The sequence below is a fragment of the Bemisia tabaci genome, chromosome 9 (genome assembly GCF_918797505.1).
Source record: "Bemisia tabaci chromosome 9, PGI_BMITA_v3".
NCBI lineage: Eukaryota > Metazoa > Arthropoda > Insecta > Hemiptera > Aleyrodidae > Bemisia > Bemisia tabaci.
Window position 1 is genome coordinate 14813381 of NC_092801.1, and position 12903 is coordinate 14826283.

Genomic DNA, 12903 nt, shown 5'->3' on the forward strand with positions numbered 1-12903 from the left:
TGAAGAAAAATGTTCACAATTTTCCAAGAAAATTTGGTTTTTATTGAAGGAAATGTGGCAACGTCTAAAAGTTCATACGGCGTTTTTCCTTACCACGGCAGTAGTTCATTCGATACGCATATCAAGAGAAGACATTTTTATTTTAAATTGAAAAGGTTGAAGAGGTGAAGAGAAGGGACGAGAGCAGGACGAAAAAATGATAAAAAGAAAGAAGAGCTAAAAATGGGACATAAGACAAAGAAGAAAGAAAAAAGAGGAATGAAGGGAAGGAAAAAGGTGAAAAATAACTTATTTTTCCTCTCTTTTTCCTCTTTCTCATCGTCTTCATCCCTTGGTATGGAAACCGAGGCTATCCATCTAGGATTACCAATTTTCAGAAAAAATTGCACCATTTGGCAATACCAACGTGCTCCCCGATGTCAACAATCATAATCAGCAACTAAGAGATATATTGCAAGGAAACGCAGGAGCTGAACGTGCAACTATTTTAACACTCCGGAACGCACTTTGCCTAACCAACGAGTTGAAGGCGTTTTGACGCGGCAGGATCAGTACTGATTTAAGATTGGAGTCAAGCCGAGACGGCTAGCGCTTTCACTAACAAGAAAAACTTAGAGGAAAGCAGACTTATCCTACCGTGCTAAGGAAGAACGCCGTATGAACTTTTCAGACTTGCCAAATTTCTCTTGATGAAATGTTTATTTTTGATGAAAATGATGAATATTTTTCCTTGAAATTTTCAGACATTTTAGATCAAATTACTAACCAAATTAATTATCTGAGAAATTGGCCGAAAATTTTTCAAAAATCTCCTAGAAATTAGTGATTGCCACGGGAAGTTATTCGGAGATTAACTGAAATGCGAGGATGAAATGAGTGCGAGGATGAAATGTGTGAAGATGACAGTCGGAAAAAATGTGCGAGGATGATATGAAGCCGTTTAGGTTTGTTTCTTTCTACCTCCGAAAGATATACAGTCCCTTTATACTGAGAATTAAGACACCCCCCCCCCCCTCATGGAGTCACATACGGGAATACAGATTACACAAATTGAAAGTTTTTCGTAATCTTTGATCGGTTCATTCTCAAATTCCTTTCTTCGTTCCTTCTCTCATTCCGTTTGTTCTTTGTCGAACCCGTTGTTCTTCGGTCCTTTATAGATTATAATCTTTGCAATCGGTGATAATGTAATCTTTATTCCCGTTTGTGACATTGCGGAGACCTAAAATACGGGAACCAATCAGAAATGGATTCACATTGTCTTGACTCTCAGTATAAAGGAACTCAAAGTGTAACACAAAATTTCGGTTGCTTTTTCTTACCGCCTGAGTACTAACCTCTGGAAATAACTTTTGCACTCCACAGGAGATATCACTGCCGTGATAGCAAAGAGGGCCGTAAGTGCAACATTTTCGAAATCGAGTTTTCTTCAAAATTCGTCTAAACTCTTTCAGATGAAATTACTGAGACAGCTAAAACAGCAAAATTCATCCTGATTTAATAAAAACGAGACGTATGGAAAAGCCGTAAGTGCACAAAAAATTACATAATTTTTTTCAAGACAGCCGAAAGTGCATGAGAGCCAATAAAAACAGTGCTTTCCAATAAAGTGCCGCCCTCTTCTGCCAATTTCTAACCTTAAAATGTGTTTGTTGTGCGTCCAAAACGCAACCACGAAAGCATGCAGAAGATAGCAGTTACGGCTGTCTTGCCTAACATTAAGCATTAAAATGAAAAATACCCTTTTATGTAATATGTAATAGAAATAAAATCAGTCGATTTTTAATCATCCATACGATTTCTAGGAGTCTTCCGGACGAGTAGTAGCAATTTGACAAAGACGGAGGCTTCTCTCAATAAAATGTTCCGGTCAGAAGCTTCTGAGCCCGTTTTCTCAGAACTTCATTTTTGCACTTACGGCTCTCTTTGCTATCACGGCAGATCAGTGATGGGTCTTTTAAATATATTGTCTCTGGTTCTGAACCTCGTGAAACTGACCTATCACAATATCTCTGAAACTTTCAATCCTTTCCATTGATTCACGATTCGAAAAATGCGCTCCAAGTTCGGCAACCCCGCGGGGCATCCCGAAATAAATATATATCACGCGAGTAATGATCTTTCGCTTTGTGCAGACGCCAAAGGGATCGTGCCGTGAATCGCGATTCTCGCCCCCTGCCCCTCGCACTCACCCCCGATTTTCTTTTCCTTTTTTTCTTCCCTTTTTTTTTTGTTTCGTCGTTTTTCTGGGCGGTTTAAGAAGTGGCCGGGGCTGTGGCTGCGGGTCACGTTTAATTTATATTCATTGCTTGTCGTTTAAAGTGTCGGCCGTTCATGAGACACGACCTGCCCCCACTTCCGCCCAAAGTTCATTGAGCGCCGTCAGGGTTTAATTCCGAAGTTGCCATGTCTTTGGTTTTGTTTTTACGGTCGGAGCGTGCATTGTTGTATGCAATGCTGCCGTGCTAAGGGAAAACGCCGTATGAACATTCAAGAGTTGCCAAATTTCCTCCGATGAAATGTTTATTTTTGAGGAAAGATATGCAGATTTTCCCCTGAAATTTTCAGAGACTTTAGGTGAAATTGCGAGCAAAATTATGTGAAAAGTTGGAAGAAAAATATTAACAAATTTTCCCGAAAATTTCTGATTTACTAAAGGAAATTTGGCAGCGCCTGAAGGTTCATACGGCGTTTTTTCTTAGCACGGCAGAATGAGCCTGATGCAAACTTTAGCCAGAGCTGAAGAAGAGTTGCTTCTTGAAGAAAATGGCTTACAATTCACGCTAAGTGCATCGAGAAACAATCTACGTGAGAAATGGACGTATTCCTACCAAACAGAACTATGTGTGGGTGAGAAAGAAGGAGTATGCTCGTGGTGAACTGGATAAGAAATAGTGTAAAGGTAATTTCGACATAATTTCACGATTTTTGTGAAAAACTTCGACTTCTTCCTAAAACTTGTTCCACTGTGCGTCGTGTTAATATTTACATGTTCATCTTATTGATAAAGACTACGGTGCTTCCTCACGATTTGCGCGCGGAAGAATCAGCCGTGTTGAATACTGCCCTGCTAAGGAAGAACGCCGTATGCACATTCCAGAGTTGCTAAATGCCCTTCAATAAAATGTTTATTTTTTAGGAAAGATATGAAGATTTTCCCTTGGAATTCTTAGAGACTTCAAGTGAAATTGCGAAAAAATTATCTATATTCATAAGTTCACCAGAAAATTCGTGTTTTATCAAAGGAAATTTGGCAACGCCTGAAGGTTCATACGGCGTTTTTCCTTAGCACGGCAGAATATTGAGTAGCATCCTATAGTGCGCAAGGGCTGGATGGAATGACTGCTCTGCTCACAAAATCTTCACTTGTGCCGTGGTAACGTTTTTGAAGCGATAGGCTTATAAAAACGCGAATTAATTGCGCAGATTGTGAAGTTAGGAGTGTGCATCAGTCTCCACCGATGCACACATCGTGATTTTGGAGCAATTTTTTAAAATAAATAACTTCCTGCTGTAGGATCTGTGTTCCAAAATACTGTAGACCTACAGCAGGCTGTAAGATTTCCTATGGGTTCTACAGCCTGGTATGTATTATCTCCTTGTGGTATTTTGGAACGCAGCGCCTATTGCAATTTTTTACAAGGGCTCCCATGCAGCAAATAATGGAGATGTTGCATGTGTGAGGAATTTGCGATTTGACTGTTGATTCTTATGTAAAAGTTCGCGAGAAACACGGTGGTGCCACTGGTTTTCTCTGAAATCAACTCCCAAGCTCAAAAAAAGCTCTCAAGTTGAGGCCAAAATGGAGGGGATATCCCACGCTATACTGAGAGTCCAGCTCCATGAAATCAAGACAATCTCTCCATGCGAAGATAGGAAGCAAATACATTGACAGGGTTGCCACTTTATTTGGGGACTCCACAACTAAAAACACGGCAACGCTGCTAATGTATTTGCTCCCTATCTTTGCATGGACAGTTCGTCTTGATGTAGAGGTGGACTCTTAGGATAGCGTGGGATATCCCCTCCATTTTGGCCTCAACTTGAGAGCTTTTTTTGAGCTCGGGAGTTGATATCAGAGAAAACCAGTGGCACCATCGTGTTTCTCGCAAATTTTTACATGAGAATCAGTAGTCAAATCGCAAATTCCTCACACATGCATCATCTCCATTGCGTTCTCAACTTTAGAAGCTTTGTCGCGGTTGTAAGTTTATTTTAGGATCGAAAAAAAACAACCTGCCGTTCGGAAAATTTTACGAAGAACTCAAGTCGTACGGGACCTTATAATCCCAGCTGCATACAAATGCGAGACCGTGTGATCGGGAAAACTCGAGATTTGGCAATTGAGTTGGCGTGGGTTCGGATGAATATCCGATGGATTCCGTGTCATTTCCTACGTGTTCGCGTTCCCTCAATTGCCCGCAGGGAAAGACTCCAGTCATGTTTTATATCATCATAATTTTCGCAAGGGCGTCGCGTCGGGACACAGAAGCGCTGCCGAGATTCAACGGCTTCAAACTCACTCGTAGCGAAGAGGGGGAGGGGACTGTACTTTGTAGTTTTATCCAGCCTAATAGGGGGCAAATCCAATTTGCAACCGCAAAGGTTATGTTGATGAAAGTTATTATTTGGGTCGAAGGTTAGAGGGGAAAGATGCGTCTTTGAGGATGGTGCATAAGGTAATGGAGATGTTGCGTGTGTGAGGAATTTGCGATTTGACTGTTGATTCTTTTGTGAATTTTCGCGAGAAACACGATGGTGCTACTGGTTTTCTCTGAATTCATCTCCCAAGCTCAAAAAAAGCTCTCGATTTGAGGCCAAAATAGAGGGGATATCCCACGCTACCCTGAGAGTCCACGTGTACATCAAGACAAACTCTCTATGCAAAGATAGGGAGCAAATACGTTGACAGGGCTGCCACTTTATTTGGGGACTCCAAAACTGAAAACACGGCATCATGGCTAATGTATTTGCTCCCTATCTTTGCATGGAGAGTTTGTCTTGATATAGAGGTAGACTCTCAGTCTCAGGATAGCGAGGGATATCCCCTCCATTTTGGCCCCAACTTGAGAGCTTTTTTTGAGCTTGGGAGACGATTTCAGAGAAAACCAGTGGCACCATCGTGTTTCTCGCGAACTTTTACACAAGAATCAATAGTCAAATCGCAAATTTCTCACACATGCAACATCTCCATTATGGAACGAATTGATGCGATATATCGCACGTCGCTGTGACACAATAAATGGCCACCGTCGAATCACCTTAACCTCTAGTTAGGTTTTTAGCTTACTCTAGAAAGGACGTATCTGCCATTAGTTTCTCTGTGCATGTGGGTTAGCGATGACTAGAATGGAAAATGACGTCCAAGTTTATGTGATTAGATATAAGAACGGGATCGATCTGACCTAATCACAAGATTATTCAAATAAGATTTATAGATATTCCTCTACTAAATACTCTTATCATATTAATATCAGGTTTTTTTGTTACATGAGCACATTATGAGTTAACGATAAATAAATTTAAAAATGTAAAGATCAGACTGGCAATATCTATCTTATTAAGATTATATTTGTTAGCAATTCAAAGATATGAATACCTGAATTCAAACTTTAGGTTCAATGATGGTGTATATGGGAATTCTTTTTTATTTTGACTGGATTTCATGGGTTACATGTAGTAATTGGGTTAATCTTTCTAATCATCATGATAATCTAGTTCATTAAAAAAATTTAGATTGATAAATTTACACGGATTTGAATACTCCATCTGATATTGACTTTTGTGGAAAATGACGTCCAAGTTGATGTGGTTTTTTCGGTGTTTCAGATGTTATGAGAGGCGATAAATTTACACGGATTTGAATACTCCATCTGATATTGACTTTTGTGGAAAATGACGTCCAAGTTGATGTGGTTTTTCGGTGTTTCAGATGTTATGAGAGGCAATAAATTTACACGGATTTGAATACTTCATCTGATATTGACTTTCGTGGAAAATGACGTCCAAGTTGATGTGGTTTTTGGGTGGTTCAGATGTTATGAGAGGCGATAAATTTACACGGATTTGAATACTCCATCTGATATCGACTTTCGTGGAAAATGACGTCCAAGTTGATGTGATTGTTTCCGACTGAAAACGACTCGATTTTGAGTCGAAATAACGTCTCGGGCTTCATTAATCGTGTATTTTTAGCCTTGCTTCCCGTTTTTTCATCCTCGTTTTTCCACTGTTATCATTGTCTTGGGCTGCTCTTAAAAATTTGTATTTACGTGGTTTTCGGGTGTTTCAGATGTTATGAGAGGCGATGGCTCTGCTGTACCGGTTCGTGAAGCTCTCGGACCGCGCGCACTCGCACGTGTTCACGTTCGTGGTGACCAAGTCGGTGACGCGGGACCTGGAGCGTGACGTGACGTCGAAGGAGTTCTCGTGCGGGCACCAGAAGTGGGCCATCACCTTCTCGCGGACGGACAAGGTCCTCGGCGTCTACCTCGTCTGGCGCTCCGCCTCCGAGAGCGTCCGCGTCTACGTCGACTTCACCTTCACCCTCCTCAACCGCGAGCACTTCAGCGTCAACGAGGCCTTCTCCGGCAAACAGGTAAGCCGTCGATACCAAACTCGAGTTTCCATAGACGAATTTAGTGGTGACGTCACGGAGCGATATTGTGGGTTCGATATCTCGAAAGTCGAAATGTGCCCCAACAAACAAACACAACCTCCAAAATGAACGATAAACGAAATAATGCTGAAACTGCTTGAAACTAAAAAATTGCTCCATGGGACTTTAAAAGTATGAAAGCTAGCCATTTACAAAATCGTTCGAGATCACAATCACAAGAATTGATTGTATAGTAAGCTCGTAATATCAGTGACAGTCATAAAGCGAATCCCCCTACCCCCCTGCCTAAATCCCGCAGATTCCTATATGTTCGTTTGTTGGGGCACGTTTCGATTTTCGAGATATCGAAATTAAATCGAGATGTGACGTCACACTAAATTCGTCTATTCCACGCATCTCCTTGGACAAATGGATTGCATTTCGCAAAAAGGAACCAAGAGCATTCCAATGTTGCTAGCATTTTGTCTCTTATTTTCATTCAATAAAATTACTGAAATCATGCAAAAAATTAAATTTACCAAGGTAACTTTCGTCTTCAAGCTATAGTTTATTGGGTGTAAAGATAACATTAGTTTAGATAATCTGTGTATTTTTGCGAGGCCAACAAAGTTGCACAATCTTAGCGACATTGGAATGCTCTCGGTTCCTTTTTGCAAAATGCAATCCAAATGAAGGGGCTGTCCAGGATCTTTCGTGTTGCCAACTTTTCTTCCATCAAATTTTCATTTTTGTGGAAAGTTGGGCACATGATCCCTTAACAGTTCCTGATGTTTTAGATACTCGTTAAATCCTGAACAAAATTGTCCGGAAGATTGGAGGAAAATTATTCAGAATTTTTCAAGTATTTTCTTTTTAATTAAATGCAATATGTCAACGTCTGGAGGCTCATACGCCGTTCTTCCTAAGCTCGACAACATCGTCCGACTCATGATATCGCGGAAAGCTTGTTGGGCGGGTCATGTGATACGAATGGAAGTTGAGAGGGCTGCAAACAGAATGGGCTTGTTGCAAACTTCAGCAATAGCGAAAAAATAGTCATACTTTTTGCAGAAAATAGCTCAAAAATCCCAGCGAGAGCATCGCGAAAGTGTGAAATCCACTCCTAAATTTACAATCTGCATGTGGAACACGCTCTTTTTTGAGCTTTCCGCCTCGAAAACGATACTACGGCACAAGTGAACATTTTGTAAGAGAAGTCATTCCATCCAACCCTTGCGTACTAAAATGCTCGCGATATTCAACACGACCGCAGCCATTTCGGCAAAACGCACGTAACGAAACGAGATTTCATCAACCGACGTGTTAGTATTTAATACGTTTCCCTTGCGTTGATAAAGACCATAGGGCTTCCTCACGATTTGCGCGCGGAAGCGTCAGCCATCTTTAATATTGCGTAGCATCCTAGTGCGCAAGGGTTGGATGAAATGACTCCCTTTACGAATTATTCTCTTGTGCCGTAGTATCTTTTTTGAAGGGGGAAAGTTTTAAAAGTCGCAAATTGCTTGCGCAGATTGTGAAATAAGGAGCGACCTTCAGACTTTCCCGACGCGCTCATCGTAATTTTTGAGCCGCTTTCTGTAGGAAACAACTAGAGACTAATCAACAAAAAACACGATTGGAAAAAGTAAAAGCAAATTATGAAGGACAAAAGTTAGGACCTTTTTGCGGAATTTACTGCACTTTTTCTTCCGGAGCACCCGTATGAAATCATTACCTTTTTCGGATAAGTATAAACATCTTGAGTGGCTGTTCTTTCAAAAGTTCAAACGTCTGCCTACACTGTTAACAATTTTGGAGTGAGATTCGGTGCCAGAATCTGTATAGCACCCAAAAACCCCGAATGATATGTAGGCGGAGTGGTTTCTACTCTTTTTACAGAATGATTTATTATACTATTTATTATATTATTTATTATACTATTTACTATACTATTTATTTTTATACTATTGCGGTGCGGAATCCACTCTTTTAGCGGCGTTTTATATACACTTTAATGGTACTAATTTTTCTCCGCATTCATATCACTCGGGCCGATTCATTTCGTTTTTGGGCCGTATATAGACTTCGGTACCGAATTTCGGTCCTCGATTTTTAACAGTGTAATTTTTCAACATCGGAATGATAGCGTAGGCGTAGCTTTACAAGAGTGGCGAAGTGTGAATGAGCGATTATCGAAATTTCTTTATTTGAAGCTATGGTCAAGAATCGATTATTAAGGTGTACGTTGCGAACATCTTGTTTATCGATCCTTTTCCATGAGATTAAATGACAGATCAATAGATATATCGCAAAGCACGCCACTCCACTTTGTTACGGTTGTCCCGGATGAGAGACGAAAGGGCATTCCGTGTCGCAAACAAGACACGTAACGTAATTTTCGAGGAAACGTGCTACTTTTGTATCACTATCAAAGGTTGACACCCCCCCCCCCCCCCCCTATGTATTCAGCTCTCCGCTACAATTCAGCAAATATGATTCTTACATTTGATGTCATCACCATTCAATAAATTCTCTTTCCCGCCTAAACATACAAATTCTACTCCAAGGTAAACAATACCTCCTTGACACTTCTTGAGAAAATTCATTTGAGCATAGCATTTCTAGGGAGCAGTAGCGGTAAGTGGCCTCTGTCCAAAATTACCACAAAAATCTTTTTCAAATCATAATTGATTCGTCAACTCTTCCACTATATTGTCACGTCAAGAAAAAACGTCATATGAACCTCGAGTTCGGCCCAAAAACGAAATGAATCGGCCCGAGTGATATGAATGCGGAGAAAAATTAGCACCATTAAAGTGTATGCAACGCCGCTAAAAGAGTGTATTCCGCTCCGTAATATTGTGAACCATTCTGTAAAAAGAATAGATTCCACTCCGCATACATATCACTCGGGGTTTTTGGGTGCTATACAGATTCTGGCACCGAATTTCACTCCAAAATTGTTAACAGTGTAGGCAGACGTTTGAACTTTTGAAAGAACAGCCACTCAAGATGTCTATACTTATCCGAAAATAGTACTGATTTCATAAGGGCGGCCGGAAGAGAAAGTGCCGAAATTCCGCAAAAAGGTCCTAATTTTTGTCCTTCATAATGTGCTTTTAATTTTTCCAATGGTGTTTTTTGTTCTCGTTGCTAAAAACTAACAAAATTTTCTCTTTGTCAGTTTCGGTACATATTATTAACTAAATGAAGAAAAGTTTCAGAAAATTTCAAGAGAGCATTTTCGATTGGTTTTCTTTGAAGAATGGGGCATCAGCAAAAACACGATATCGTCACGATCGTTGGTAGATATGTTTCCACTTCAAACCGGTAAAAGTTATTTTGGAGTAATCAAACATATGTATACTATTTTGCAGACATCGACAGTGAAGCTAAAGAGGAGGTATTTGTAAGGAGGCAATTACGTTGGCAACACCACGTTGTTTTTTTTTATTTTTTAGAAATCAGTCTTTTTAGGAACAAGTCACGGCACCGAGATATGGTCGAGGATAAATTATAATTTGAACAGGAAAAAACTAGAAAAGAATTTATTCCAAGAGCGCTTGTGTCGTGAACTCGCGTCATTAATCATAATTAAGATGGGAAATTTATGCTCCCCGCCGCAGCATGAGAAATTAAAAAATAAAGACAGGGCGTAAACAGCTGAAATGAGGAGAGAGAAAGAGAAACCCATGGTTGCCGGTTTTAACCGTAACTGGGGTATTTTGCATTGAAAAATACCCCGGTAAGTTTAAAAACGATGCCCGATTAAGTCTCTCCTCTCTTTGACTGTGTTGCTCGAGTGGCCCTTGAAGCACCGCCACAAATTGGACTTACGGAACCAACTCGACATGGAAATGGAGCAAGGAAAAGAACGTGAATTAATGACGGCGTAGATATACAACTATACGTGCTTGATGGACGTGCGCGTTGCATCCTGCAAAATTGAAGGCGCGATGGCGTGAGGCTTGGACTCATAATCAGTGCACCCATTCCATGTCCGTCAAAATTTCCCGGATTCAGAACCTTTTTTGTTTCAAATTCTCCCACTCCATGGCCGTCAAAAGTTCCGTGACTCTTTTTAGATTCTCTGAAAAGTTCCGAGAAAGTTCAGAAAAATGCAAAAAAAAGATTCAGAACATTTCGAAAATTTGAAAATGTATTTCTCGTGTGTCCAAAACGCAACCGCGGAAGCATGCAGAAGATAGCACTCACGGCTATCTTGCCCAACAATGAAAATTAAAAATAACCTTTTTTGTAATTCAAATCAAAACGGCCGATTTTTAATAGCCCAAACGATTTCTAAGAGTCTTTCGGACGATTAGTGGCAATTGGACAAAGAATAAAGACTTTAATCACTATAATTTTTCGGTCAGACGCTTCTGAGCTCGTTTTCTCAAAACTTCATTTTTTGCACTCACTGGTAAAGAAAGCCTCTTGGTTCAAGAGTGCAGTTTCTTGTCGCCGAAGTTAAGAGTCTGGACTCTTGTTTCAATGCAAAATCCGCTTGAATCAATGCAAAATCCGCTTGAAACAAGTGTTCAAGACTCTTAAATCCGGCGACAAGAAACTGCACTCTTAAGTCAATGCAATGCGGCATTGGTCCAAGAGGTTTTTTTTACTAGTGCTTACTGCTCTCTTCGCTATCGCGACAGTGCTCATCTAGTACTTTCAGAATATTGACTAAAAAACACAAGGTTTAGTGACCCACTGACCCACTGTCTGAACGCTAAAATTGATCGTGTTCTTCCTCTCATGGTCGGTGCATGACTAGTGGGCTTTAAGGGAGTAAACGGAACGTGGAGATTCTACCCTATAGACCTGTCTCTGCCGGGATGATGAATGCCTTTGACGAGTGGGTCCCTGAAGGTATAGCTCGTTAGCGTGTTATCACTTGTTAAATTTCACACTTACCCGCTCTCTCCTCTCTTCCAACCATCCCATCTCGCCATCCCATGAAAGCATCTTAATCCTCTTCCCGTCTCATCAGATAAGCTGTTTTGTGATCACGTATTTTGCATCCGCTAGCAGACGGGTTAGTCCCTGTTGTTGTGGTGGCTTGAGATTAGCTTTGGCCGAATGTATGCTAAAAGGAAGTATGGGAGAATGAATTGATCTTTAAAAGTAAAGAGGCTTTGTATCACGCAGACTCGCCGTGCATATGCATACTGAGAAAACTTACTTTTAGCAGAGGGATTTTTGATCTCCGGTGACCGAAGTTTTTATTTATAAGAACCGAATTCGAATGAGCTGAATGAAAGCTCGGTTTCTATGGTCGAAAACTTCCGTCATCTGAACCGAAAAACGTAGGTGTTCAGTATGGACGAAACCTTTTATTTTCTCCTTGCTCACAGTTCCTTTAGCTTTATTTATTTTAACAAACTTCAATTCAGCATGATTATGTTCAGATATAAGCCTGGTCTGGCAGACGCAGACTTAGAAATCCTGGAATTGATAGACATAAAAGAGAAAGAGATAATGCAGCAATCCTATCGGTTGGGACGAATGGTCGCCGTGAAGAGAGGGAAAGATAAAGTTATTACAGGGTCCGTCTAAGATTGTCGTTAGTGTCGGTGATAAATGTCGGATGAGAACACATTAGAAATTAATGGAGAGGGAAGCAGAGGGGAGTCTTAAAGCAGTTATTGCTTGTTTTAGCATAAATACGTTCTAATATCATTTGTCCTAGATTTTGTCAAAATGTCATGTAAAGTCAAGAATTGTTGGAATCTGATCTTATTTTGACCGCCTAAATAAACCCGCGCATAAGCCACGGTTAACATTTGAGAACATCAATCAGTGATTTTATCTATTGCAGGATGCAATCTCTACTTATCTCCTTCTTTGCGAAGCTATACGGAAAAACTTCGTATGAACCTTCCAGAGTTGCCAAATTTTCTTCGATTGAAAATTTCTCAGGAGAGCTATGAATATGTACTCTTGAAATTCTCAAATTATTCAGAGCTGATTGCGTGATTGCGATGGTAAAACTATACCAGGCTACGTATCTCGTTTGCGGTGTTTAAAAACCCCTGTTCCCATTATATTTTTTTAAAAGAAAACAAATCAATAATATTTCTTGAAAGCCTTACAGAAATTTCTTCGCATAAGAGAGCAAAAAACACGGACGTTTTCAAGAATGGATCATCAGACAAGGTGCGAATTTCAGCATTCTGATAAATGTTTCTTAACTAAAATTTCACGTACAATACGACTCGCACAACGAAAATTACGCAAATCAACTCCTTCCAAAGATATTTTATGATTCTTGATGCGTGAATTCAAACCACCCGCTCATTGCTCAT

The 12903-nt window shown here is 40.3% G+C and overlaps 1 protein-coding gene across 1 annotated transcript in view; it reads left to right on the forward strand.

Annotated features, from left to right (window-relative positions):
- Nucleotides 1-12903, forward strand: part of LOC109038201 (uncharacterized) — a 244848-nt gene that overhangs the window by 58982 nt on the left and 172963 nt on the right. Inside the window, exon 2 of the mRNA XM_072304009.1 lies at nt 6293-6598. Within this exon, the coding sequence (XP_072160110.1) occupies nt 6308-6598 (291 nt within the window). The 5' untranslated portion in view covers nt 6293-6307. The remainder of the gene's footprint in view (nt 1-6292; nt 6599-12903) is intronic.